The sequence below is a fragment of the Micrasema longulum genome, unplaced genomic scaffold, assembly GCF_059751315.1.
Source record: "Micrasema longulum isolate JH-2025_06_02 unplaced genomic scaffold, ASM5975131v1 h1tg001675l, whole genome shotgun sequence".
Classification (NCBI taxonomy): domain Eukaryota; kingdom Metazoa; phylum Arthropoda; class Insecta; order Trichoptera; family Brachycentridae; genus Micrasema; species Micrasema longulum.
This window is the reverse complement of record NW_028278854.1, coordinates 157,229-184,204: the sequence shown is the minus strand read 5'-3', so window position 1 is coordinate 184,204 and position 26,976 is coordinate 157,229. Positions and strand designations below refer to the sequence as shown.

The following is a 26,976-nucleotide window of genomic DNA, read 5'->3' as shown; positions in this document are numbered from 1 at the left end:
ATTAAAATTTAATGCAGTTTTTACACGTGTTAAAAAAAATTTCAGATTAACATTAAATTTATTAATAGATATATTCGTTTTAATAGTTTTTAGTTCATTGGGGAGATTATTGTAATTTTTGACACCTTTGAAGACAAAGCTACTTTTACCTTGACTTGTATAGAATTTAGGGATCTAAATTCTAATTTGGTATCTATGTAACTTATTCATCTCAAATTATTTTTTTTTTTCTTTATAAATTTGGATAATGGAATTTATTTTATAAGAAGTGTCCACTGTATGAACTTTAAATAATTTATAAAGACTTTCCCTATTGAATGTTGAGGGTTTTTTTAAAAATAACTTTTATAATAAATATTTGTACTATTTTAATAGGGTTTAATATATTGGCATATGCACCACCCCACCCCACCCCATCCAACAATACCATATTGGAACAAATATTGTACAATTGAGTAATAAGCTATTTTTAAATTTTTTATTTTTAAAATATTCCTTAATATAATAAATATGTACATACATTTTCTAATAATATTTATTGATTTATTTAATAATATATCTTTTAAATGGTATTTTCTTGTTTTGTTGTTTCTTTTCTATTTGACTGTAATTTGTCATGTTTTGTTTGAAGGCATCAAAACGTTAGAGAATTCAATTTTACTGCAAAGTTTCTCAAAAATGTTTTAAAAAATATATGTATTTATTTTAATAAAAATACACTACATTGAACGACGTCACTAGTTCAAATAATATAGATGAACATATATACCTTGTTTTTAAAACGGTGAATATTTTATTAATTATCTCTGTTTATTAAGTTAGTCTTTTTTGTTTTTTCTTTAATGTAAAAACATTTCAAAAAAGCATATTGTTAAGTGTCCTCGGCACGGGTAACTCCATGTTTTTATTATTAATTATAGTTTGTAAGATAAAAATATGAATAAATAAATAAATATGAGTCAACCAATGATAAGAGAGCTGTGAAAGATATCCGGTTTATATACTTAGTTTTAAATAACTGTATTATCCATCTCTCCGGACACAGACTAATACAAACATAGTTAAATTGTTCAAATAAAATCATTTGTCCATTCGATAATCGAACATATATTAAAATGGCCATTTTAATTATGACTAGTGATTAATGAAACTATTCTAAGGAGTGCAAGGTTGGGACATTAAAATTAGTCGATTTGTTTGTAGATTATTCAATTTATTCATTGAAATAAAAATCACTTACGCATACCTCGAATCAACAATCATCAATCAAATACGTATATAATTAATTACCTATCAACTTTCTGAAATGTGCCCCGCTAAATTTAAATTCAAACGACCTAATCAAAAACACCTTCTTCTTGAGGTGCCTTGTCAGGTTTTCCGACGTTGGCGATCACTTCAGCGAAAGCATCTCGGTCCTGCGCTACTCCGCAGCCAGGACAATTGCTTATTGGATGTATTCGCCATGGTGATTCCTGGGAAAAGATGACCAGAGTGGTTTCCCGTTGCCAAAAACACCTAGTATTAACAATATTATGGTGTTCATTCACTCCTGAGCGATAATAAATGAGAAAGTTCGGGGCCCTGATTACAATGGGACGTTAACAGAGTTATCTTAGACTGTCTATAATTAAAAACCGATATTTGTGCACAAAAATGATTATATTTGCATGAACATTTAACGTATCTTCGTCGGTAACCTATAATTGAACATGTTTAGAAGAAAAAAATGTATGCATATTCTGCTTTTCGTACAGAAAACTTAATTTTACTTTTTAGATAAAATTGAAGACAGAATCGGAGACAGGGGCTTATAAAAAAAATATATTTGTAGGTAGACTACCAAACTAAACCAAAAACGTATTTTTAAAAATGTTTCTGTAACGTATTTTCAACGTTTTGTGATTTTGAAATTACTTCTGTGACGTCTCTAGTTCTCTACGGTGAGTTGTTCTGTTTGGTGGGTTGGCTTTCCAGAAATCGAAAATGTATAACAATACTCTGTCATTGGTTGATTTCATTGGTGACTGAGCGAAATGTCAGTTTCGGTTTCGGGCAGTTGCGACCAATAAAACGAGTTTCTGCCGTAGTTTCTGTTTCAACCATGGCTGAAACTTCGGCTCAGCCGAAATCTATTTATACATTAAGTGTCCCAAACATACATTACCATTTACATATTTTTTAAAATAGCGCCATTTGAGATATTGGGAATCCATTAGAATAATTAGCTTTTGTGTGGCCATTGTCTCACACAAAAAAATAAGATTTTATGATTTGTTAGTAGTTCTAAAATCTTTCAAAATTATATTTTTGAAATTCCTTTATAGTTAATAAGTTTAAGTTTCTATTGCGTACTTTAAAGAACTATTACACATAAGTTAACTGGTAGATAAGAGTCTATCAAATAATTATTTTCTTGAGGTTAAGGCTGTAGTCTGGTAAAACGAACGCAAAATTGGGAAATCACACGATTTTGCCATTTCAAAACGGATGTTTTTTTTTCAATTGCGCAATAATAAAAAAATATAAATAAGATAAAAACAATATTTTTTAAAGATATTTCTGTTAAAAAATATACTTGAAAATGGTTTAATTAAAATATATGTAATTACTTTTAGACCGGCAGATTACGCCATTTAAATATAGACTTTAGGTATCCTGGATCTCAATAAATACTAAGTATTGAACTAAAATTTGTTGTAATAATTTAAAGATAATAAATGTACCATGAAAGTGGTTAAAGCTAAATTTTAATTTTTCGATTTTGAAAAGAAATACAAGCATTTTAAAACACATAAACTTTTTTGACATTTTCCTTTATTACTACTTAAAATTATGCCTTAAAAAAAAATTACTGAAATCCTTTGTTGAAACCTTTTTTTATAGAATCGTTTTCTTTTTTATTGAAAAAAGAAGATAATTCTGGTTGTAATATTCAATTTAAAACAATATCTTATTGACTTTTTTATGACCTTCAGACCTGCCTTACTGAAAACGATAAGAAATGAATTTACTAAATTCATTAAGAAATGAATTTACTAAATTCATTTCTTTTCTACACCTAATGGTGCTTAGGGCACTGCTTTAGTATTTTAATTGCAGCGCGTCTCGATATTTTTTTCGCATGTTGATAAGATGATCATTCTTACATTTCAGCGACTGCGAAATTTTCAAGCGTTAAAACGAATAAATGTTTCATGACAACCATGCCGAAAATCTAACCTAAGACCTTGCATGGTAGGCAAACGCCTTTATTATTAGACCACTAGTCGTAACTAGTAACTTATTTTGGCACAAAAATAATCATTTCGCTAAAAACAAGAGCCTGACTCTTCTTTGGCAAATCTGCAAAGTAATATTTAAAACATTCATTTTGTTTTTTGTTAGGTTTTTTAAAAATAAAATATTCACGTTGTAAAATTAAAAAATAAAATAATTTTAAAAAATATATTCCGGTACCGGGAATCGAACCCGAGCCTCCTGGGTGAGAGCCAGGTATCCTAGCCACTAGACCATACCGGATATGTGCTACACTGTGAAATTTTCAATTAAGTCGTGTAGTCAGATATTGCTTCAAATGGTAGATACTTTTATTTGTGTTTTTTAATATTATACCTACATTTCAGCTAAAATATTTCAGCATAATATCATGTTTTCCTCTCATAGAAAGAGACATGCTCTTGTGCGTGGAGAGGGACTTGCACTTAATTATAATTAACACAAGTATCAATCAAAGAATTTACAAAAAAAAAAGAAATATTATCATTTTTCAACATGCGCAAAAAATCACGCCATGTTTAGAATAATAGATCTTTACTTCAAAACAAGAGGTTAGCTATAAAAAATAATTTCACGCATCGATATTTGAATAGTCAGAGCATATAAAAGGGAGCAGAAAGGTTTTAACGGCCGACAGTTGTGGACGAACAAATAAACATAGACAAATTTTATGTTTTGCAAGTTTTTTTATACATTCTTAATGAACAAAACAAGCTTCGAAATTTCTTAAAATAGTAATAATTGGGAGGTATATTTATATTTTAAGGCGACCGCGTAACTCGCAAACTGCTTTATTCTTGCCGCGATTCCGGGTGTGAAATCAGAACCTCTAAAAATTCAAGTTATTTGTAGTTAAAACGGTATTAAAAAAAAAAATTTTTAGATACAGACATTGGTTAAGTTTATGTAATACATATTTAGCTTCATTTTTTTTAAATCAAGTCAATATCTTTAGCCGTTCAAGAACCATCGCGGGAAAACTAGCGGAAAATTATGTTTTAAGAAAAACGCAATCAAAGTTTTGGAACAGGATTACGGGCACTCCGCCGGCCGTGCTCGGCCTTACATTTTTGGCTCTCCTGAACTTAGTTTTGCGAATATCGAATTTTTTCGCACCTAAACGTTCTTAAAAGATTGTATTAACCGATTAAGCAAAAACCAAATATCGATTTTTTCGGAATTCCAAACCTTTCAAGCGTTTACGTAATACGTATCGAATATCAGGCCATCAGAGTATTAGCCAAAAACTTACTTTTGGTATTTTTTTCTGTCTAGATGTCGTATCCACCCGACCACTCCCTGTAGACTGCCGTTGCCAGCTCCAAATCAAGTGGCGCATCAAAAAAGTAAAAAATGCGCGATGTTGCCAGTTCTCTATCGATCATATAATTCTTGAAATCGCCATTGTTACAACTCTCCTCTGATACAACCCTCCTCGGTCTCCCCTACCTGTAGTATTCTGAAATAGACAGATTAACCATAAATAGTTATTTCAAGTTATTGTGTATTACTAAAAATATTGTACATAAAATATCTTTGAAATGTGTATTGTTACATTGACCTGAATATTTTGACATATAACTTTATGACATGTGCACACTTGAGAACCATTTTAAGGGCAGCTTGACCTTTGTAGAAAATTAGCCAATAACTCGTGGTGAACTTTATTACTCCCCGCGTCAGACATTTTGTGGCAGCGAAACTTCAATATTTGTGATACCATAATCATATTGTAGTATAAAAAAAAAATATAACTGCAATAAAATGAATAACCGTAATCTTCATTCCCGGCTATACCAAAATTTAATATCGGTGACATATACAATGACTTATGTATATATTTTTAATATTTTCTGCAATAACTTTGTGTATCATTTTAAATTAAATTTGGAGAAATAAAACTCATACTTTGTTTTTTGACTTTATTTTTCACTTTATTTTTACCAACTAGTTTCGGTAACCAACTGTTACCTTCTTCAGAGTATTTTTATAACTTATATTATAAGTTATAAATTAATATTTTAAGATAAAATATATAATGATAATAAAGTATAAGTTTTATTTCTCCAAATTTAACTTATATATATAGAAACGTTATTAGCGTAAAGAAAATCGCCGGAAATTGCCTTCCGACTTTTACCATGGTTAGATGGTTACTAAAACAAGTAGAGGAATTTGTGTATCTGGGAAGTATGTTCACTAGGGATGGAATGACTGAGAAAGATATTGAAAGGAGGGTGAGTGCCGGGAACAGAGTGAACGGTGCACTTAAATCGACCTTGGCAAATAAATGCTTTTCGATAAAAGGAGTTTCGTTGATTAACATAAATAAATAATACTAATACGAAAAAAAATATCTGCGTTGATAAATCAATGAATTTTCAGCTAGTAAAAAAAATCGACAAATAATGTTGAAACTTTATCATTTAATAACTGATTTTTCTTAACGATAATATGTTTTTAGGACTTCAAACCAATAAGAAGTATTAATTATTTTCACAAAATTTGCGTTCTCTTCGAAGATAATTCTCATAATTAGTTCATGGTTATATTTTCAACATTTTCTTTTGTAAGTGTTGACAGAATTTGTTTTTTACTCTCGTTAGAGATTCAAATCGAAGTGCAATTTTGATCACGCTTTTTTTTCTGAATTAATGCTTGTTATCATACATTTAGATAGTTCATATTAAAATGTTTTTTGCCTCAGGCACAATTTGTACCTCGAAGCAGAAAAATTAGACCAATTGAGCACATCTCTATCAATGCCTTTACTTTCTCAGGCCTCCAAGTGTTTGTAAGTCCTATTAATATTAATAAAATATTGATATAGAGTTCGATTGTGAAAAAAGTACTTTGCAATGATGAAATGTTAGAAAAAATCGAGTGTTACGATTAGAAACTCTAAGCAGATTAATACGTTTTTATTGTTTTAAACTTTTTATTGTCTGGTATTAATGTATGTATTGCACTTTTATTTTAAAAATAACCTTTGGGAATAATATCATAAAAATAACAGAACACATAGAATACATAACATAAAAAATTTGAAAACTTTTCTATATCTTCATGTTGATACGTAACATATTATCCCTAATTTAACTCAAACAACTATATTTTATTTTATGTGTCTTAATTATAACTTATGGCATAATAGGATGGAGAGGCACTAATAAATCAATATTAAAACCTCTCGAACCCGCTCAAAAATCAATAATTAAAACATTTTTTAAAAAGCCCTTTAGGTATCCCAGCATCAAGTTATTTGAGGATTTTGAAATCTTAGATATATATTTTTAGAATAAGAATGTTTGTAAAGGAAATTATTCTACCAAATTAGCAAAGGAACACTCCCACACTACCAGAAGTCAAACTAGAGAATGGGTCATGGGGTCTATCATATACTCTGAATTCGGGCAAAGAAATTTCAGGTTTCTGGGCCCCAAAATATTTAATACGTTACCCAAAAATTGCAAAACCATGACCCGGATACAATTTAATAAATTTGTAAAAAAAATGGTTACTGGGTTTAGATCGCGAAAAATTGGAAAATTTACTCAAAATATATTCTTAAATAATAAATTGATGTTTTATAACTGTATAGTAAATTAACTAGTAGGTAGTAGTGTTAATGTTTATTTTTGCATAAAAATGTCTGCCTTAAAACAGGTTGTACCTAGTTAGGCAGACTAGACATGATAAATCTATTACCTTAGTGTGAGAGTAGTAGGTAAAGATATTGTTATTTTTGTTAATAAACTATGATTATTATTATTATTTCGTTTTTCATAAAGGTCTCTTTTCAAAAAAAAATATTTTTAACTAATTCAATTGTACATTTTTTAAACAGGCACAGTTAGATTAAAATATAATTATAATTTGCAATCAAGGTACTCGCAATTTTTTTTTAAGTTGTTTAGAGTGAGGAAATATGTATCGATATAAAAAAAATGTATGAAAAAAGTACTTGACCCGTGACCTTTAGAAAAAATAATATAATAGTTGTCGATGACAATTTGTCACCTCCACGTTGACCACCAATGGAATTTAATACAGCAAAATATAATGTTTAGCATTTTTCTTTGGATTATGTTATTAACGATTACAACGGTTCAACATGTTTTTTCATAGTTTCAGGAATTTTTCAGAAATTCCAGAGTGTGTAACGTATGATCTTGGTTTCAGGCCAACTGGTTCAAGGCTGCGCAGTACTGCCGGTTCCACGGAATGCACCTCGCCTCCATCTCGTCTCAGGAAGAAAATGATAAGTTGGAAAAATACGTCAGAGATTCAGGTAAAAAAAAAACATTTTGATAAAAATGCCTAAATATAACAAAATGCATTTAAAAATTTAACTGTCTTAAAGCCCAGTAAAGTAGAATATTTAGGTATCACGGGGTAGACTTTTCTCCACTTGTTCTCCTTTTTCGGAATGTTTACCTGAGAGTAGCCATCTAGTAAAAATTACTCGTTCAGGATTCTGGGTCTATTTCACTCACAAAACTGTGTTTTTTTTCGCTTGGATACAGACTCATTAATTATTTAACCTTGAACTTTTTTTATTTTTTGTGATACAATTAGGTCTTATACATTTATCCGTAAATACGTTTTAAAAACTGATTATTTATACTTTTTTTAATTAGAAATATTTGTCAGCGTAGTATGACAACACCAATTCATATACCGCGATATTAGCGAACCTAGCGAATGGGAGAAACATAATGTTTTAACTAATGGCAATGTTATTGTTCTTTGCAAAATGAAAATTTTCTTTGCATTGTTAGTATGTCAAAAAGATTTCCCGCCTAAAATATATGCATGTATGACTTTTCCCTGGCGGCCATTTTTTTGTCTGCGTGGGGCTTTTGGGTGTAGCTATTTAAAACGGTTTATTTAAATAGCTTTTTATTTTAACGCTTTAAATGTAATTGTTGAAACTCACTACAACTGAGAGGCGAAACATTTTTGAGAGGGGAAATAAAAGTATAAGCATTAACAGTGCTTATGACCTTTTATTTTATTTGCTGGTTTTTTTTCATTTTTTTTTCATATTTTTTTCCATTATTTTATTTTATTTTATTAACATAAACGGCAAATCTGCTTTTTACAAAAATTTATAATACTAACCTATTTGGCTTAATATTTTTTTTTATGCATTAATAATAAAAATAATGTGACCTCACTGGGGTTTCCCGTGCCGAGGACACATAACAATATTTATATATATTTTTTAATATTTTTACATTTAAGAATTAACGAAGAAGACTCAATAAACAGAGCTAATTAACAAAATGTTCAGATAGTTTTAAACCCTACCTATTAATGTTTATAATTAATTAATGTACATCTTTATTATTTATATTACAAAACGCACAATGAAAGAACATAAACATAACATAAGCCATACATTTGTAAGGCAGTTGATTCAATATTGGTTTGGGCGAATGAGACAATCTATTCTACTTCTACCTAGCTCCACTATACATTTTTTTATAGCCTTTTAGAACATTTTCTCGTAACTAATTGTTTTAATAAATAGCGGAAGTAGGGTATAGATTTGATTTGAACAATATTTAAAATACCTTTTTTCGAAAGTGGTTTTAGTTTGTATTTGTTTTAGTTGTCTTTGTGTTAAGGATCTAGTCAGTATATTATTTGTATGTGATGCATTGTAGGGGTTCTGTCTTTCATTTGAGTAAGAATAGTTTTTGAATCTATATACGTGGCCACTTTACACACTGTGTAACATCTATCATTCTACCTACATAGGCAACATTTTAACATCTACTTTTTTTCAACTTTTCCACCTGTTGAACATTGTGAATTAAAAGAGCTAAAACTTTTATTGGTGTGGGTGAAATTCATATGGCTAAATTATTTCACCAACTGGGCAACGCCTGAAAACAATTTTCATTTTTTTTACCTCTTATGCTAGTTTATTCAATCAGCAATGATTTGAATTCGCACAAATGTTTATAGATATAGCTAGATTCCACCCCTTAGGAAGTTTTCTAGATTGAAATTCAGAGCGGGAAAACATTTTAATGAAGGAAATATGAAAGTCCAGGCATTTACAGGGTTTATCACCAGTCTTAATAACTTACTTCCTAGGGAGTAAAATTCAGCCTTGATGTTTATAAATTTATTTTTTTATTTAGAAAACATACAGTCGTACATATTAATTATTAAAAAACGAAGATCAAAAGACCAATTAAGTTTTCATTAATTATGCAAAAGATGTAAACATTAAATGTGACAAAAAACAAATAAAAAACTTAAAAGTTAATATAATAATTAAGCAATTAACATTTACTTCAATGGAGGTTATTATTGGTAACAAATGAAAATCCTTATGCACACTCAGAGCCATCTATGCACACATATATGAACGCATACATAATACATATACACACGTGCATACGCACATCTACATGCATCTACATATAAAACATATACGTACATTACATACGATACATATACATAGCATCAACCACTAAAGTAGCTCAATCACTAATAACTATCGACGTGCTAATAAGCGACGTGATAACAATTTCTCACCATGGTTGTTTATCGTATTTGCGATCATAATGCAATAATCATGCATCCGTGAACACCTTATATTAAATGTCAAAACATTTACGTTTCGCGACGTATAATCCTGCTGCTCAATCACATATTTGAATTTCATCGGTGTAAATATGGAAAATATTCCAATACTGCTATTTCTATTAATTTATTTATTATTTATTATGCTATTTATTGCATTTAACCGGCGGTTGGCAAGCTAAATGTCAAGAAAAGCAGTCGCCATAGCAAATGTAATTTAATTTTCACTTGTTTGTATTAGATATTCCTTACTAATTTGCTAATGCAATATATTGTATCCTTTTTTATAGTAAACCCTGATTTTTTGCCAGTGAACTGTATTTATTTAGGAGGAAAACAAAAAACAAACTGACGCGAGCGTTGAATTAGAGATTACACACGCGTTGACTTATGACTGCAATAACTTAAGCATGTTCATTATTGTTCATTGTGATCGCTCAAATGCTTAGCATGTTTTTAAACACTTCGATAGTTATTTGTGACTGAGCTACATAGGTCAGCAACTATCTCAAATAATCAACCGCATGAAGAAATTTTATGTACGTATGCACGTGCAGTTAAAAATATTTACATTAATACTCAGTCTATTATAATTTTTACAGGTACGTATATAAAGGTATATAAAAAAGGAAATTTTATCTGGTATAGCGAAGAGGACAACGAAAACCAATATTTCGTAATAAATACGGCAAACCAACCATATTATTTAGAATTTTGAAAAGAAAAATTAAATCAAACGTAAGACGCCTTTTTTGTAATGATTCAATATCAAATTTAATCAATGATTCACCTTAATCATTTTCAATGTTACCAACACGATACTCCAGGCTCCTTATAAATTTCTTTTGAATGTTTTCTATTTGATTGATATATACATCAGACCATACTAATGAAGCGAATTTCAGTTGACTACGTACATACGTATAGTAGAGAAGTTTGAGTGTATCTGGTGAAAGGAATGGCTTGGATTGGCTTGGCTTGACATACTCGAAATATTGAAGGTTAAATGTAAAAAAAAAAAATTGTATGTGAATTAAAAATTATATCAACGCTGGAAAGATAAGTTACCGGGCGACATGTAGCAATTTTGCGGAATGGCCAGTTAATGTTTTTTTTTAATTAATAAATAATCTCTCATTTTATATCTACATTTAAATTATGTTGGAATCATGCCAAAGGTATAAGTGCGTATGAGATTTTTTTATTAATTAAAAAATATATTCAATAAAATAAAATAAAAGGGTTTTCTGTAAAGTTGCTTCATATCGCTTGGTAACTTTTTGTTTCTTGTATTTCATTTCTTTGTAATCATTTTTTCAATCAATTAATTTTTCATTTATTTTCTTGTAATCTGTGTATCTTGTATTTCAGTCGATATTTTCATATTTTGGTAAAAAGCTTCAATAATCAAGAAAACAATTAATAGGCAATGTGTTAGTTCCATAAAAAAAAATACATAGTAAAAAACTTAGTTGACCTTGAATAACTAACACATCTTTGTTCGGGTGGACATTATTAATTGTGTGAAACCCGTTTTGCATATTCTGGCAAAAACTAAACAATTGATCAACCTAATCCCACATACCTCTCATATAATGTGTGCAACAAAAGTATTTTCAGTCAGGACACCAATTAAACCAACATGCAAAACCCACTATACACCTTCAGCATAGTTGTTACACAAAAATATAAAACCAACACGAGATGCATTTTGGTTGTATACTCGTATATATAAAACCAACACGACATACATTCACGTTGGTTTAATTGGTGTCCTGACGAAGATAGGGTACGACTCGAAAATGTTTGACCACAAAGTTAATTTTGAATTTGGTAATGTATCTAAAATAAAACACGTTTATTGGATTTTAATTCTATTGTACTTATTTTTTTTTTAAAATACAAGAGGGTATATTGTGACGCGTTTCGTCTTGTTAGAACATTTTCAAACCCTATATTTAAAAAAAGTTTATTTTAAAAAATAAAGTAGAATTAAAATCCAATAAACGTGTTTTATTTTTGATACATTACCAAATTTAATATGGAACTCTACCATTTGTTTACCATAAGTTTATGCTTTAAATATTAATAATATTTTTTAGTTGGCTAGAAGATTGCTTTTTATCAATATAAGCCCGCCGAGTGCATGTATTTTTGTACTTAAAGTTTTTACAACAAATAAGAGCCATAAAAAAATAAATTGATGTTGATTAATTTGTGCAGTAAATATTTTTCACGGAATAATCAAGGGTTTTTCACTCTTTCAGGCTACGGAAACGAGCATTTCTGGACATCTGGCACCGACTTAGCCGAGGAAGGTTCTTTCTTCTGGATGTCTTCCGGAAGACCGATCACCTTCACCAATTGGAACGCTGGAGAACCTAACAACTTCCGGTATGAGAATGGAGAAGAGGAGAACTGCCTGGAGTTGTGGAACCGAGACGGGAAGGGGCTCAAATGGAACGACTCTCCCTGCTCCTTCGAGACCTTCTTCGTGTGTGAAGTGAGGAACGATTAGTTACACAGACGTGGAACTAGCCCTCTGTCTAAACTACTAAGATACTCTGTCCGCGAGTGAAATGGAAATGTCTGTGGAACTTTCTAGTTCCGCGATACGTAGACTTGTGAAATACCCGCTAGAGCGAGTTTCGAATGACTTTGAAGGCCATGTATCTAGAATCTCCATTTTTATTTGTTATTTTTACTTTTAAACGTACACCACAATATTGAAATAAATTAACAAAAATTTATTTGACATCAATCTTTATTTTTCTGGTTTCAATTCTGGGAATTGGTTTACAACAAACACCCGCATCCTTTCAATTCGTTTCAGTCCTTGGTGGCTAGCTGTCCAAATGATGTGGAGTTCGTATTATATCCTTTAATGCGATCAAGATGGTCATCCTGTATAGATCGTGCTCTCTATGATATTCACAAATATGAGGTTTTCCGGAAATTTCCGTGATTACAGTTGAAATAAAAACTATTTTATTTTAAAATGGGAAATCGAAGGAAATTTGTGACAATTTTTTTTACTACACATAAACAGTGTTTTTTAGACAACTTCTGATGTTCAGTATTAGTAGTAAACATTATTCAACCGGATAATAGATATTATTCTAGTATGAAACTATGGCAAAAAATGTTACTGTTACTTTTTCTTTCAAATAATTCATTTGTGATAAATCTAAAAAATGATTGATGTCAAATCAAAAAGTACTTTATGTGAAGTAAAGTAACATATATATTGTGTTTAATTGTACGCTTTCTATTTTACTTTTTTTTTTAAATAGAATCACAACAGAAATAAGAAAAATATGTTTACAATTGTAAACACAAAGTGTTGTTATTTATGAAGCTGTCAGTTCTGTTAAACACCAAGCCACATGCATTAAATTTCTCACTAATAAAAAAAAAATGGTAGTCTTTAAAAAACTATGAAAATTAAAGTTATGCAATTGAATGCGATATGTTTTTGTTTTTTAGTCTTTTCAAAAAAATTCCAATTATTTTTTTTAATGATGTAACAGCAACCTTTAAATTATGGGGTATTTCAAAATATCAAAGCCAAAACTGTAGATAAGTAGTACGTTTAGAAATATAACTTTAAGGTGTTTTCAATACGAGTTTTAGCTTATTGTTGACAATCAAAATTTGGGAAGAATAGCAAAAATACTTACTAAAATAATACCATTAAATGTGTAAGTAAATTATTTATGAGGCATTATTAAATATGATAAAAATCTCCAAATAAAATTAAAAATCTTGAAATTAATTTTAATATTTCGGCTTCTGCGAATTGAAAATTTTTACATTTCATTTTTATGTCGTTTAAAGATATTTGTTTTATTATGAATTACACTGCCTTATCATAAAGAAATATTGCAATGATACTTTTTATGTTATTTTATAAGTTTCATCTTTTTATTTAGATTCTTAAGCGATTCATTTTTTTAAATGTAAATATTTTCAAGAAAAAATGGTTTTCAGTATAAATTTTGGTAATATTATTTATCATTCGTAGAAAAATTATAGAATATATTTTCATAAACATAACAATTTAGATTAAGATAGTTATAATTACTATAGATATCATTTAAAATGGTGTATATAAACAATCAGCGAATTTTACACATCCCCATGTATTATTACGTTTTGTTTCGTTTAAATTCAAATTTCTGACAAATTCTTAATAAAAAATATTTTATCTTACAATAATTGCAACCCTGTATTCTATTTAGTATTTTATTTTACTTAAATCAATTTTTTAATAATCAAGTTTCTTGAACAAAAAAAAAACGTTTATTTGAAGTCATTCAATTTGTTATGATGATATATAATATATTTAACTAGTCAATAATAAAATATACATCAAACACATAAGATTTGTATTATATAATTCTTTGAATTATAAATTGCACAATTCTCTTAGTTAATTATATTTATTGATAAACAATGTGTGTCAATATGGTTATCATCTTCCCAAATTAGTGTTTTTAAACGTAATTAAAGATAGAAAATATAATTTAAGTTTTACACATTATTTCAAATGCATGTTTATGTTCATAACTATTGTTCAAAGATATTTCTATCAAAAAATAAACTTATTTCCTAAATGTACAAGTGCCTATTATTTGTATTTAACCTATTCAGATCTTTATTTATTCATATTTTTTATCTTACAAACTATAATTAATAATAAAAATAATGTGACCTCACTGGAGGGGGGGTTACCCGTGCCGAAGACACTTAACAATATACTTTTTTTAAATATTATTATTGTTGTTATTTTATTTTTCTGGTTATTGAAATATTTGTATTCTGTATTGTGTTTTGAAGAAATTATTTGAAAAATTTGCTATTATTGTAATCTTTTATACTTTTGTTGAACCTCAAGGTGAATTATACATTAACTGTATGCAAACACAATATTGTCAAAACATTCAAATAACTAATAACAAACTGCTGATACGAGCGGATGTAAAATCGCTGAGAAACACAGAATTAGTACACGGCTTCAAGATACCATTAGAAAGTAAAATGAACACTGGACAATAACTAATATATATATCAAAGGTAGCGTATTTAGTTAGTCAGTTCGAACAAGATCTGTCAATTCACAGTCAGTTCCAACATGTAATGTGTCTTATATTTATATATGTATAGTTTTAATATGTATTTTTATATATATATATATTTGCATATGTCTTATATTTGTAAATGTATTCAATCAAATTAGTTCAATTTGTTTATTAATATCGAACCAGCCCGAAGCCAGCTAAGTGGACTTTCATAAAACAATAGGTATCCTAACAAACGGCAGCATGGAATTTATTTGTTTTTAAAGGTGGTTTTACACTTAAGTGTTTTATTTTCCTTCGACTGGTTCCTAAAGCGTAATACTAATCACCTAAGAAGGTGTAAGAATATTTTAGTAACACATGTATGATCGAGAAAAGCTGCATGTTATTTAGCAATGCAGTGCTCTATACACCATATTGTGCGGATAAAAGGTTTGATGGTGATTAACAATAAATATTTTGAGTTGCTCCATTGAAAATTAAGAGACAAGGGCGCTTTTATTTTAGTTTTTTATTATGTCTTAACTCTTTAGAACTCAATTTAAAACAAATAAAACATCAATACGGGATTATTTACTTTTATGTTACCGTGATGTGACACTAGTCTACGTGCTATACAAGACTTGATAGACCTCTCTTTTTTTATGTTGAAGTCTAATTTTGTAATCTTCAAATGGACATTTTCACACCAGATTTTAAAAGTAAAATTTGTAAAACTATGCTAGATTTTAACACAGAAAATATTTATCCTTGCTACGCGAAGAATGAATATGACGCCAATACAGCAATACATCTGTAAAAGAGAAAGTACGAAGATAAAACTCATAACAGGTAAGACAGAGACGCTGTTTTGTGCCCTGGTGTTTGCTTGACACAGATTCAGTTGGTTATTGACAGGGATGGGGGGCGCACGCATGTAAGATGACCAGCGTATTGATGTTTTTTTGTTTGATTATTTTAATAACTTGTAGAAAGGGAATTTTCAATATTCCATCATTTGCTTGTGGTAACAATTTGTTACATCACCGCGCTCAAAGGAATTATTTACCACAGTCTTTTAAGAGTTAAACATTCGAACGCACTGTACGTTTACGTAGAAGTTTACTTTTGACTTCGTTCAAATTTTAGACATGTAAATCAGAGCTACCTTCTAAATCAGAACCCGTACAAGAAACCGCATATTTTATATATATTCAGAGTTTAACTAAAACGTTTAACGCAGCAGAGATACTTATGATCAATAGATACTTATGTATTTATTACTATTTGTATATTGTATATTTATTGGAAGATGGGATTGGAAAGAGGAGACTATTCATATTCTGATATGGAGAGGTTTTTAAGCATATCAAGTCTTGAAAAACGCAGATGCATTGCAGATATAATCTGCATGTATAAAATTATGAACTGTCTCATTGATGCCCCTGAAATTTTGCAAAAGATTCTTTTTAACGTTCCCACCCGTAGACTAAGAAATAATGAAATGCTTTTCCTCGGTCACTACAGGACCAATTATGGTGCACAGTCGCCTTTGCCCAGAATGATCAGGCGGGTGAACGATCATCAAGATCTTGATTATTATGGTGTAAGGATGTCTTTCTTTACAAATCAGCTAAAGAATCTGTATAGTTAGCCTATGCTTTTTACTTAATCTAAAAAATCTATCATCTGTCTTTGCTGCTTATTTCTGTTCCTTATATTTTTTTATTCCTTTGTAAAAATTTCTTTTAATTGTAATGTTTATAATGGACTTTGTCCGTAAATAAATAAATAAATAAATAAATAAGTATAGGTGGGCGTGCCTCGATCAGAAATAAAGTCCAATAAACACGTTTTCTACATTGTTTTATAAAAAACGTAAATGTCAACTCATAAATCACTACATTTAGGTAACAACATTTTTTTTTTAATCATATATTGATGCAATGCTCGTGAATTAGTTTTCTTAATGCTTCGCTGTGTTAAAGTATGTGAAGTTAGTTTCCTAATCGTTTTTTAATCAAAATAATTTCACTCTGACTCTGAAAATGAGCCGACAATCTAAATTTAGCCTCATTTTGGATGGTATTTCAATTTACGTATTCAGTAATAACATTTAAAATCCATTTTCTCGACGGAAAAGTGTAGATAAAAGCGCTCGGAGCGCCCCTGGGTAGATATACGTACTAACGTAGGTACTATGAAAAGAATAGTAGGTGAACACGAGCTTTCGCGCATGCGTCGCCAGAGAAAAATGGATTCTGGGCTCCCGCGCGCTCGCCTGTCGTTCCGTCAAACGTTTGTTAATGGAGCGCTAAATCGCAACGCCTATTTGTCTAATAATATACACGTTCGTTTATAAATAGACTGCCCTTTTTTAGAACGGTCCGAATTTAAATAAGTGAATAAACTCTCCAAATAAAGAGTGCCGTGCCAATATTTGGGTGTAGTGTAACGTCAGAAACGTTTTATCAGCTCAAAACGGGTGTTGATCCCGGGTTTTTGGCAAGTGTTCGTTCTCTTCAGCATGCATTTTCGACGCGAGAAACACATGTAAATAGTAAAAGTATAAATAACTCAAAATATACGGAGTGGTCAGTGGTTACTGGTTATTTCTCAGCGGGATATTAAAATATTAATAAACGTCAACGTGCCTCCTTTAAAAATTGAATACCTGTTTCGCATTTAATTCTCTATAATATTCCGATATTTTCCTATCAAACGTGCATTTTTAGCGTTAATATAAAATATCAATTATATAATTTATTGTGGGCATACTAAAAAATAATTTTATATCGTTTTATACCTAGAAAACGAAAGGTTCAGTAGCGAATGATAAGTTTTGCGGCAACACGAGGAAGGAAATGTGTTTTCAAAAAGTTATTCGAATGTGAAATTGATGTCTCCAATTACAACTGTTTTCGGTGTGGGGCATGTGATGTGCTATCTTTCTGTGCATAGTAATTAATTTAGAGGAAAATGTTACCAAAAAGGAAAGCGCCGTTGAGGCGGTGACTCCGTAACTACAGTTGAAATGCAACATGAGTGATTTGCAAGCAACTTTTGAATTTTCCGTCGAACTTTACAAATTTTACAATGTCGACCTTTTTCAAAGAGGGTACGTATGAGTTTTCCGTTTGTTTTTTGTATATTTATCTGCTTTTTCCCTACAACATAGTGATCAAAACGACAGTTTTACCTATTTACGCGTAAAACTGGTTACCTGTACGTATAAAATTACAGAGTTTTGCACCATTTTTCGTATATTTAAAAATTACAAAGTAATAAGAAAACATTTTAGGTGAAGACTTCATATTTTTTTATTAATTTGTGAAGTCCTCGTGGCCTGTTTTGGTGCAAAAAAGTGTATTTAAATAACTATTCCATGTCATAATTTCTTTATATTTTTAATCATTATAAAATGAAAAGTGTAATACCCTTCCAAGCACAAGAATTTAAATATTATAATAAGTTTTAGGATTAATTTTAAAAAATGTATTCAAATTATAAAATATACATGTTTATTAACAAATAATAACAAAACTTTCCTTTTTTATGGCACTTTAACTTTTATAAAACTTTCCTTTTTTAATTAGTTGACGTTTTTATCATAAAATTTAAAATGTTATAAGTAAGAGGCTTGTTTTTCAATATGGAATTAAGTACTTTTGTACAACTCTGTCCCCTTAGTACAAAAATAGTCACATCTGCTTAAAAGAATTACGTAGTGTAATTTTTTCTAAATTATAAAATGTGCTATTCTCATATAGTCAATTCATCATCATTGACTATAAATAGACATTTCTTTATTAGCTACATCAAAGATTACGTTGCCCTCAACAATATTCTATTTTATTTTGTTTTTTTTATTATTATTATTTTGCTGTATTTTATATTATTTTTATTTAATTTAATAAAGTTTTTTTTTTAAACATTTTTTTTTTAATATTTTTTTTTTCATTCTTATTTATTTTATTTTACTTTATTCTAATTTATTTTATTTCACTTAATTTTAATTAACTATATTATACTTTATTTTGTTATATTTATTGCTTTGTTTTTTTTGTTTCGTTTTACTTGTTTTGTTTTGTTTTATTTTATTTCATTTTGATAAATCTTCCTATTTTATCGTATTTATTTTTACTTTATTTGGTTTTAGTTTAATTTGTTAAATTTTGTTTTATTCTGTTTAAATTTATCTTCATTTCGTTAAATTTTATTTTATTGCATTTAGTTTTAATTTTTTAAATTTTACTTTTATTTGTTTGATTTTACTTTATTTTATTTTACTCCATTTTTATTTATTTTATTTTATTTTTTAAAACATGTAATCATTCGTATTTAATATTAAGACATAATATTAATATATAAATAAGAGCAATAAAATGTTCATACATTAAGTATAGCATCTGCGCCCAGCGGTGCATAGGACAGTGCATTATTGGCATCCCAATTGCAGAATATCTTGATCATTTTTGTTACATGGAAGGTAAGGTGATCAGTAGGGTGGTCCTTAAAAACTGGCATTTAAGATCTACCCAAGGCACCCTCACATTTTATTCTATGATATTAAAAAATACTCGTAATAATTTCAGATTTAAAAAAAAGCTTTAGTGGTCACTACCGAGCTTTGAACATAATTTTTTTTTTAAGATTTTGTGTTTTTTTTCAATTAAATTTAGTTTGGTAGGATACCGTTGACATTTTATGTATCACATAGGACATGTGGCGTTTGAAGTGGCCGTTTTGATATTCATTTTAAAAGGAATCGGCCGGTGCTCGGTGTTGACATTTCAATCATAATAGAAATATCTGCTCAATATTGTGGTATTTTTTAATGAACCTTTGCATAAGTGTGTAGTGTATTAAAATAGTGTACAATGAAGCTACGTATATCACGAAGGTAGTAATAATTATTTTTGTTTGAGTTGACTTTCACAGAACCACAGAAAAATATTTAGGCGTAAGTATAGCCTGTGAGCTCGCCAATACATGACAGATGACAGTAAACATAACCATAGAAAAACATAGCAGTTGAGCTCTCAGAAGTAAAGCAACGTGAATGCAGCAATGCTTGAACTACATGTCAATAATATTCTAATAATAAATAATATTATTTGGCCATACGGAACTTTAAAGCACACCTTGGTTTAATTACTAATAGTATTTTATTGGTTAGGTAGGTGTATTTAAAAAAAAATGTTGCGTACCTGAAAAAAGCACAAATAATTATGTTTTTGTAAATGATGTCAGTAGCGACACCCAGAGAGTGGCTTTGTTACGTTTTGACATTTTTTATAAGAAATTCATGGCGTAGCCGAAATACTGTTATAAAAACGAGGATGTTTTTGTTGATTAACGTTAGCAGGCGCTACCCAGGGGCGACTTTGTGACGTGAAAAATTATTTAAAAAAAGAGATTCATGGCGTAGCCGAAATATTGTAATTAAAACGAGGATGTTTTTGTTGATTGGCGTTAGCAGGCGCTACCCAGGGGCGACTTCATGACGTGATGAAATTATTAATTTAAATATTTTTTTTCATTTTACATAGCGTAGCCGAGATAAGAAATTGCGTGGTGTTTTGAAATTTAACCGTGTAGGTAGCCGCCTAGTTACAATATTATTTTTGTATTTGTATAACTCCTGTTTTATAATGTTTATGTATTTATCGCTATAAGAATTAAACTAAAGATAGTTTTTACTTTTAATCGCTATCCGTTATTTAAATTATGTTTGTAACACTCAATAATATTTATTTTTCAAGTATTCAATGTTATTTTTGCATTTTAATTAATATTGTTAATATAAAGCGTATTTACTAGACTGTTTTTATCACAAAAAATAAAAATGCATATTTCTCTATGTATTTTTCTGTTATAAACAATCTATTAAAATAATACACGTCAAATTTCCATTGTCTGTTGATTTGATTTGCAATCTTCTTTTTTTTCGATGGTTAAAAATCTAGGAAATTCAAAGACAATAAAATTTTAACTGTCATATATTGGCGAGCTCACACGCTATACATAGCCCAATATTTATTTTTAATAATTGTATCTTTATACATAATTCTTCTGTACACGTGATGTCACTGAACTACTCCTAAACGGCTTAACCGATTTACGTTCGGTTTTCAGCGAAATGTAGATCTTTGCTCTGCGCGTGTTCGTAGAGTAATTTTCAATTTAATTTGTAAAAAAAAGTTAGGAGCATAAATCTTATCCTTTCATCTTTTGGGAGGTCTTCCACAAGGACGATTCCCATGAGGCTGATTGTCCAGTGCAACATCGGGGAGTCTGGTGGTGTCGATTTTTTGGACGGGAACGTGCCAGTTCCTCCTTCAATATATCTATCTAATAAATATTAAATAATACTTATAATTAAACATATTACAACAGAGATGAATAACATTTTAGAGAAGGTAATATAGAAGTCTAGGCATCTACAAGGCTTATGACCTGTCGTTGGCTGGTTTAAGTGGCTACCTTACACACTGTGTTACATTCACCATTCTGCCCATATTTGAACATATTTTTAATAAAAATAAAATATTTAATAAAAAAAAACTTTTTTAATATATTTTTACATGTGAGAATAAACAAAGAAGACTTAATATACCGAGGTAATTAACAAAATGTTCGGAAAGTTTTAAACACTACGTTTTTAAGTTTATATTTTATTTATCGACACCTATATTATTTATAATATAACACGTACTATAAAATAACAAAAACAAAATATTAACTATACATTTGTGGAGCAGTTTATTTAATATTGGTTTGGGCGAATGAGACAGTCCATTTTACTTCTACCCAGCTCCACTATCCATTTTTTATAGCCTTTTTGAACATTTTCTTATTTTTATATTCCTTCAATTCTTGAATTGAACATTTTTATTCCTTCAATTCTTAAATTGAAGGAATATTGATGTTCGAATACGAATACGGGCCCGAATGATAAATGTTACACAGTGTGTAAAGTGGCCACTTAAACCAGCCATCACAGGTCATAAACCCTGTAGAAGTCTAGACTTTTATATTACCTTCTCTAAAATGTTCTTCGTCTCAGTTGATTACAACAAAGATATTAATCTCAATATTAACAGCTCCCCAGGGAGTTGAATCCAGTCCACGTCTACAAAAATTTGTACAAACTCAAAATATTATTTATAATACTTATAATTTAAAACACAAAAGACCTCCATCTCAGAACAGACCAAGCCATGTTAAATGGAGACTAACCTAACCAAAGGACATTCCGTATTCTCATACGAGATACGAGTATTAGTCTTATATAGATTCGCAGTAGCTGAATCACAAATAACTATCGACGTGCTAATAAGCGACGTGATAACAATTTCTCACCATGGTTGTTTATCGTATTCGCGATCACAATGGAACATCCGTCAACATCTAATATTTAATGTCAAAATATTTACGTTTCGCGACGTATAATCCTGCTGCGCAATCATATATTTGAATTTCACCGGTGTAAATATGGAAAATATTCCAAAACTGCTATTTTATTAATTTATTATTTATCATGCTATTTATTGCATTTAGCCGGCGATTGGCAAGCCAAATGTCAAGAAAAGCAGTCGCCATGGTAATTGTAATTGAATTATCACTTTTTTTTATATTAGATACTCCTTACTATTTTGCGAGTGCAATACCTATATTGTATTCTTTTTTTAATTAACGCCGATTGTTCGCCAATGAACTGTATTTATTTACGAGGAAAACAAAAAACAAACTGACGCGAACGTTGACTTAGAGATTACACACGCGTTGACTTATGACTGCGATAATAAAAATGCGGCCTCCGTGGTGTAGTGGTCAAGACGCTTGACTCACGCACGGAAGGTTCCGGGTTCGATTCCCGGTGAGAACACAAAAATTAAAATGTGATTTTTCTCAAGCCTGGGTGCTCTGTGATGTAATTCACCACTGTAATTAGGCCTCCTGGCCTGTTGTGGTGCAAAAAAAAAATATATAAAAAAAAAAAAAAAAAAATTGAAGCATGTTCATTATTGTTCATTGTGATCGCTCAAATGCTTAACATGTTTTTAAGCACGTCGATAGTCATTTGTGATTGAGCTACATAGGTCAGCAACTATCTCAAATAATCAACTGCATGAAGAAATTTTATGTACGTATGCAACGTGCAGTTAAAAAATATTTACATTAATACTCAGTCCATTATAATTTTTACAGTTACGTATATAAAGGTATGTAAAAATGGAAATTTTATCTGGTAATAGCGAAGAGGACAATCAACCATATTATTTAGAATTTTGAAAAGAAAAATTAAATCACATGTAAGACGCCTTTTTTGTAATGATTTAATATCAAATTTAATCAAAGATTCGCCTTAATCATTGTCAATGTTACCAACACGATATTGTGATTGCTCAAATGCTTAGCGTGTTTTTAAGCACGTCAATAGTTGAGTTTTTCAACTGACATTTTCTTGGTGGGACTGCATTTTAGTTATTTATTTATTGATTTACACGCCCAATGGGCTTTTACTAATATTTTAGAAATTACATTTAAGTGCAGCAGTGAAACATGAGTATGTAAATTTGGTTAAAATTAAAGATAACATAAGAAAAGCTAAAAGATACAATAATAAGTAAAAATCAGGAAATGTACCAACATAGGTATATGGTACATAGAAAAATATTTAAAAAAATTACATATGAAAACATACACGCATACATATACATACATATAAGTTTATACATTATTATAGAGATACATGAGAAAAAAAAAATAGTAAATAAATAAAAATATTAAGAAATTTTACATAAATTAATTTATAACCTTTTGAATACTTAACCTATATTTATATAAAGACAGACAAAATATATCAACTTCACCATACTCGTTACCTAGCCGGTGTAGTCTAGGTATTGGTGAATTGTAATACTAATTGTGACTGCCAGGAGATTCAAAAAATAACGTTAGCTGCCGAGTATTTCGAAGAGGTACTTTCAAGCTGATAACACTAGTTAATTCCGGGACGTCCAATACGCCATATGCTATTTTATATAAATTTAATAGGTCATTTATAATTCTTCTTTTACATAGAGTTGACATATTTAGTGTAGATAATAAATTATCATAATCAATATTTTCAGTGGGTATATTAAGTTTGTAATTGATGAATCTAAGGATAAAATTATAATAATAAAAATACGTATTTAGTTTTATTCCACTTTTATTTATGAATTTTTACCAGTGACCGACATCGTCAGACTGGTGGGAGACTAAACAATTTTCTATGTTAAATACAAGTGCAAGCAGGGGTTGTTAATCGTGATTTTATATAATTATGGAAATAAAAGAATTTAAATTAAAATCATTTAAGTATAAGGTAACAACAATTATACGAATATAAGTTTTGTTTGAATGTATATAATAAAAACTGGCAGTCGCGTCTTTGATACCAAATTTTTAGTGAAGCTCAGATTTTAAGAATAAGTATAATATGCGTAAATGTTAAGTAGGTACCTACAGTAAATAACACAGTACGGACTATGTTTGTAGGCATCTTTGAGCATTTTTATATTGGTTGCTAGTTTTTTATCTTAATAATGTGTCGATACAATGCGAAATAAAATACATATTAGGTGCTGGTGAATAGCAATGATTTCTTAGTCAGGCTCAGCCTCACTTGCTTCATATGCTCCTTCGTCCCTTAAAACTGTTGTAAATTATATAATTTTATGAAGTTTTATAATAAAATATAACAGGGGCCGCTGGTTGGTAGTTCTATCGACAGCTATGTCCCCCGGGCCCGAGGTAATTAAGTGATTCTCTGAAAGCATCGATAGTTATTTGTAATTGAGCTACTGGTATCAAATATGAATGTATATGCGATAAATTTATTAATAAAATAACTTTTTTTTTATCCGCCCGGACTCAGAACAGAATAGTAAACAAAAATAAATTGTTTTTCTTTTTTCCCAGTATGTACCAGATCCGCGTGGGCCTCCGCGTGTCTCCCAAGCTGCCCGTGCAGGTGGAGGTGGTTGCGGGGGACGCCGGAGCGGGCCGGGGTGAGGGCGCGGGAGCGGGGGCGGGGGGTGCCACGCTGGTGGGGGGGCTCGGAGCCTCCCGAGTCTTCCAGATCCTCTACAGAAACGAGGAGGTCACCCTGAGGGATGTCATCCTCTTCAGGGCGCATCTGCTAGGTACGCTCACCACTTTTACTTATTGGAACAATTTTGGAAACCAGAACGGTTTTGTTTGTATACATATATTTTTTAATGTTTTGTAAAATAACAACAGTTTTTTATATAAAATTCAAACGGAATAATTTTTATTTATTTATTATTCCCATTTCGCACCTAATGGTGCATAGGGCACTGTATTGATGCACCAACAGCAGCCTATCTTGGTAGGAAGAAATTGCCTTTAGGCAATATGTCCGCCCTTACATGTATATACAATATTATACAAATATAATTGAATGATATACATTTTCCACAGTGAATGACATACATTTTCCACATTGAATGATATACATTTTCACAATGAATGATATACATTTTCCACAGTGAATGATATACATTTTCCACAGTGAATGATATACATTTTCACAATGAATGATATACATTGTCCACAGTGAATGATATACATTTTCCACAGTGAATGATATACATTTTCCACAATAAATGATATACGTTTTCCACAGTGGATGATGTACATTTTTCGGTTTCGGACCGGTTTCGAGGTTGCTTCCTCATCATCAGGGCATTTGCTTACTTAGAATCAGTCTATGTTTTGAAATAATTATATAAAAATCTAAATTAAAAGAAAAATATTATAATTTCATGTTTTTTTCATTATTTTTGTTTTTCAATAAGCAAAAAATTGCGACATCGGTTAAATTTTCTAGAAAGGTTTAAAATATGCATATTTTGAATTACCCGAAAACGAGACGTTTCGCGCCCTATAGGACAAACGGCACGTATGACGTTTTGGCACCAAACTTGTACGCAATGTTTATTAGAAACGCAGTCGGCAGTCATAATGCGTGACGTCAAAATTACGTGATGCCAACTGCGGGCAGTTTGGTATGTCCTCATTTTTAAACCCGAAAATTATAAATGAAAACTTGTTTTGAATACATTGATATTTTTATCATTAGAATCTTTAAAATCCGCTCTAAATATATATCATATTTTTAACGTTAATCCCGACTTGTGCAAATACCTTGTTATCGCTGTAGGGGAGACCGAGGGGGTTCTAAACAGTTTTTACATTACCTAGTATCTCATCCAAAAATAGACCTACCACAATGAACTTTACATCTTAACGTAACCAATTTTATACAGTATTTAATCTAAACAAATTAACATTAAAAAATAATCGGGGTCAATGAGAAAATCAGCTAAAACTAAAAAAAAAACTCCCTGCGTTACAACTCTCTTAGTACCGAGGTAAATTGAAACAGAGGTCAAGGTAAGTTTTTACGGTTTGGTATTTAGGGATTATAATTTTAAAATTTTCATAAAAACAATACTATTTTTAAATACAGGTAAATGTCGTTTTGCGCCGGTTCGATTTACGCCGATTTACAATTACGCCGGTTGGTGCCGGCGCGGGATTCCCCGGTTCGGCCGACACAAGACGACAGTGGGCGCTGCGATTCTAATAGCAGACACTTTTACACGTTGTTTTATTCTATTACCGTGTACGCTAGCAGGCTATTGTGTGTTTGAAAGTGTTTCCGAATTAGTTTTTGTTTTGTTTTTAAGAAAAATAAAAAGGTATGATTTTATTATTTTGTAAATTAAAAGAATATTTAAATATTTGTAGCTTATGCTATGATTCTGCAAGAAAGGAAGCAACAATCAAATCAAACAAAATTGGATGCTTTTTTCAAAAAAGTGTGAGAATTTAATTTAGTACCGAAAAACTGGTGATTTAGTATTTATTAAAAAAAAAACATTATTTATATCAAGAGATTATTATTTATTTTGTAAACGAATTTAAACTGTATTTATTTAATACATTTATAATTTAT

The 26,976-nt window shown here is 30.0% G+C and overlaps 2 protein-coding genes and 1 non-coding gene across 8 annotated transcripts in view; 2 read left to right on the top strand and 1 right to left on the bottom strand.

The window, feature by feature from the left end:
- The window catches only part of tfc (Brevican core protein triforce), a 275,893-nt gene extending 262,593 nt beyond the window's left edge, over nucleotides 1-13,300 (top strand). For all 5 annotated transcript variants that reach the window (XM_088237239.1, XM_088237236.1, XM_088237240.1 and 2 more), the window contains 2 exons: nucleotides 7,462-7,570; nucleotides 12,150-13,300. In XM_088237239.1, the coding sequence (XP_088093365.1) occupies nucleotides 7,462-7,570; nucleotides 12,150-12,400 (360 nt within the window). In that variant the 3' untranslated portion in view covers nucleotides 12,401-13,300. The remainder of the gene's footprint in view (nucleotides 1-7,461; nucleotides 7,571-12,149) is intronic.
- TRNAE-CUC (transfer RNA glutamic acid (anticodon CUC)) lies at nucleotides 3,451-3,522 on the bottom strand. The gene has a single exon. It is a non-coding gene; the product is annotated as a tRNA-Glu (tRNA).
- Nucleotides 13,301-17,236: 3,936 nt separating the features above from the next.
- Nucleotides 17,237-26,976, top strand: part of LOC148274349 (protein FAM135A) — a 29,226-nt gene continuing 19,486 nt past the window's right edge. Inside the window, exons 1-2 of one of the 2 annotated variants that reach the window (XM_088237235.1) lie at nucleotides 17,237-18,060; nucleotides 24,915-25,138. In XM_088237235.1, coding sequence (XP_088093361.1) covers nucleotides 17,984-18,060; nucleotides 24,915-25,138 — 301 coding nt within the window. In that variant the 5' untranslated portion in view covers nucleotides 17,237-17,983. The remainder of the gene's footprint in view (nucleotides 18,061-24,914; nucleotides 25,139-26,976) is intronic. The other variant, XM_088237234.1, reaches the window with a different exon arrangement.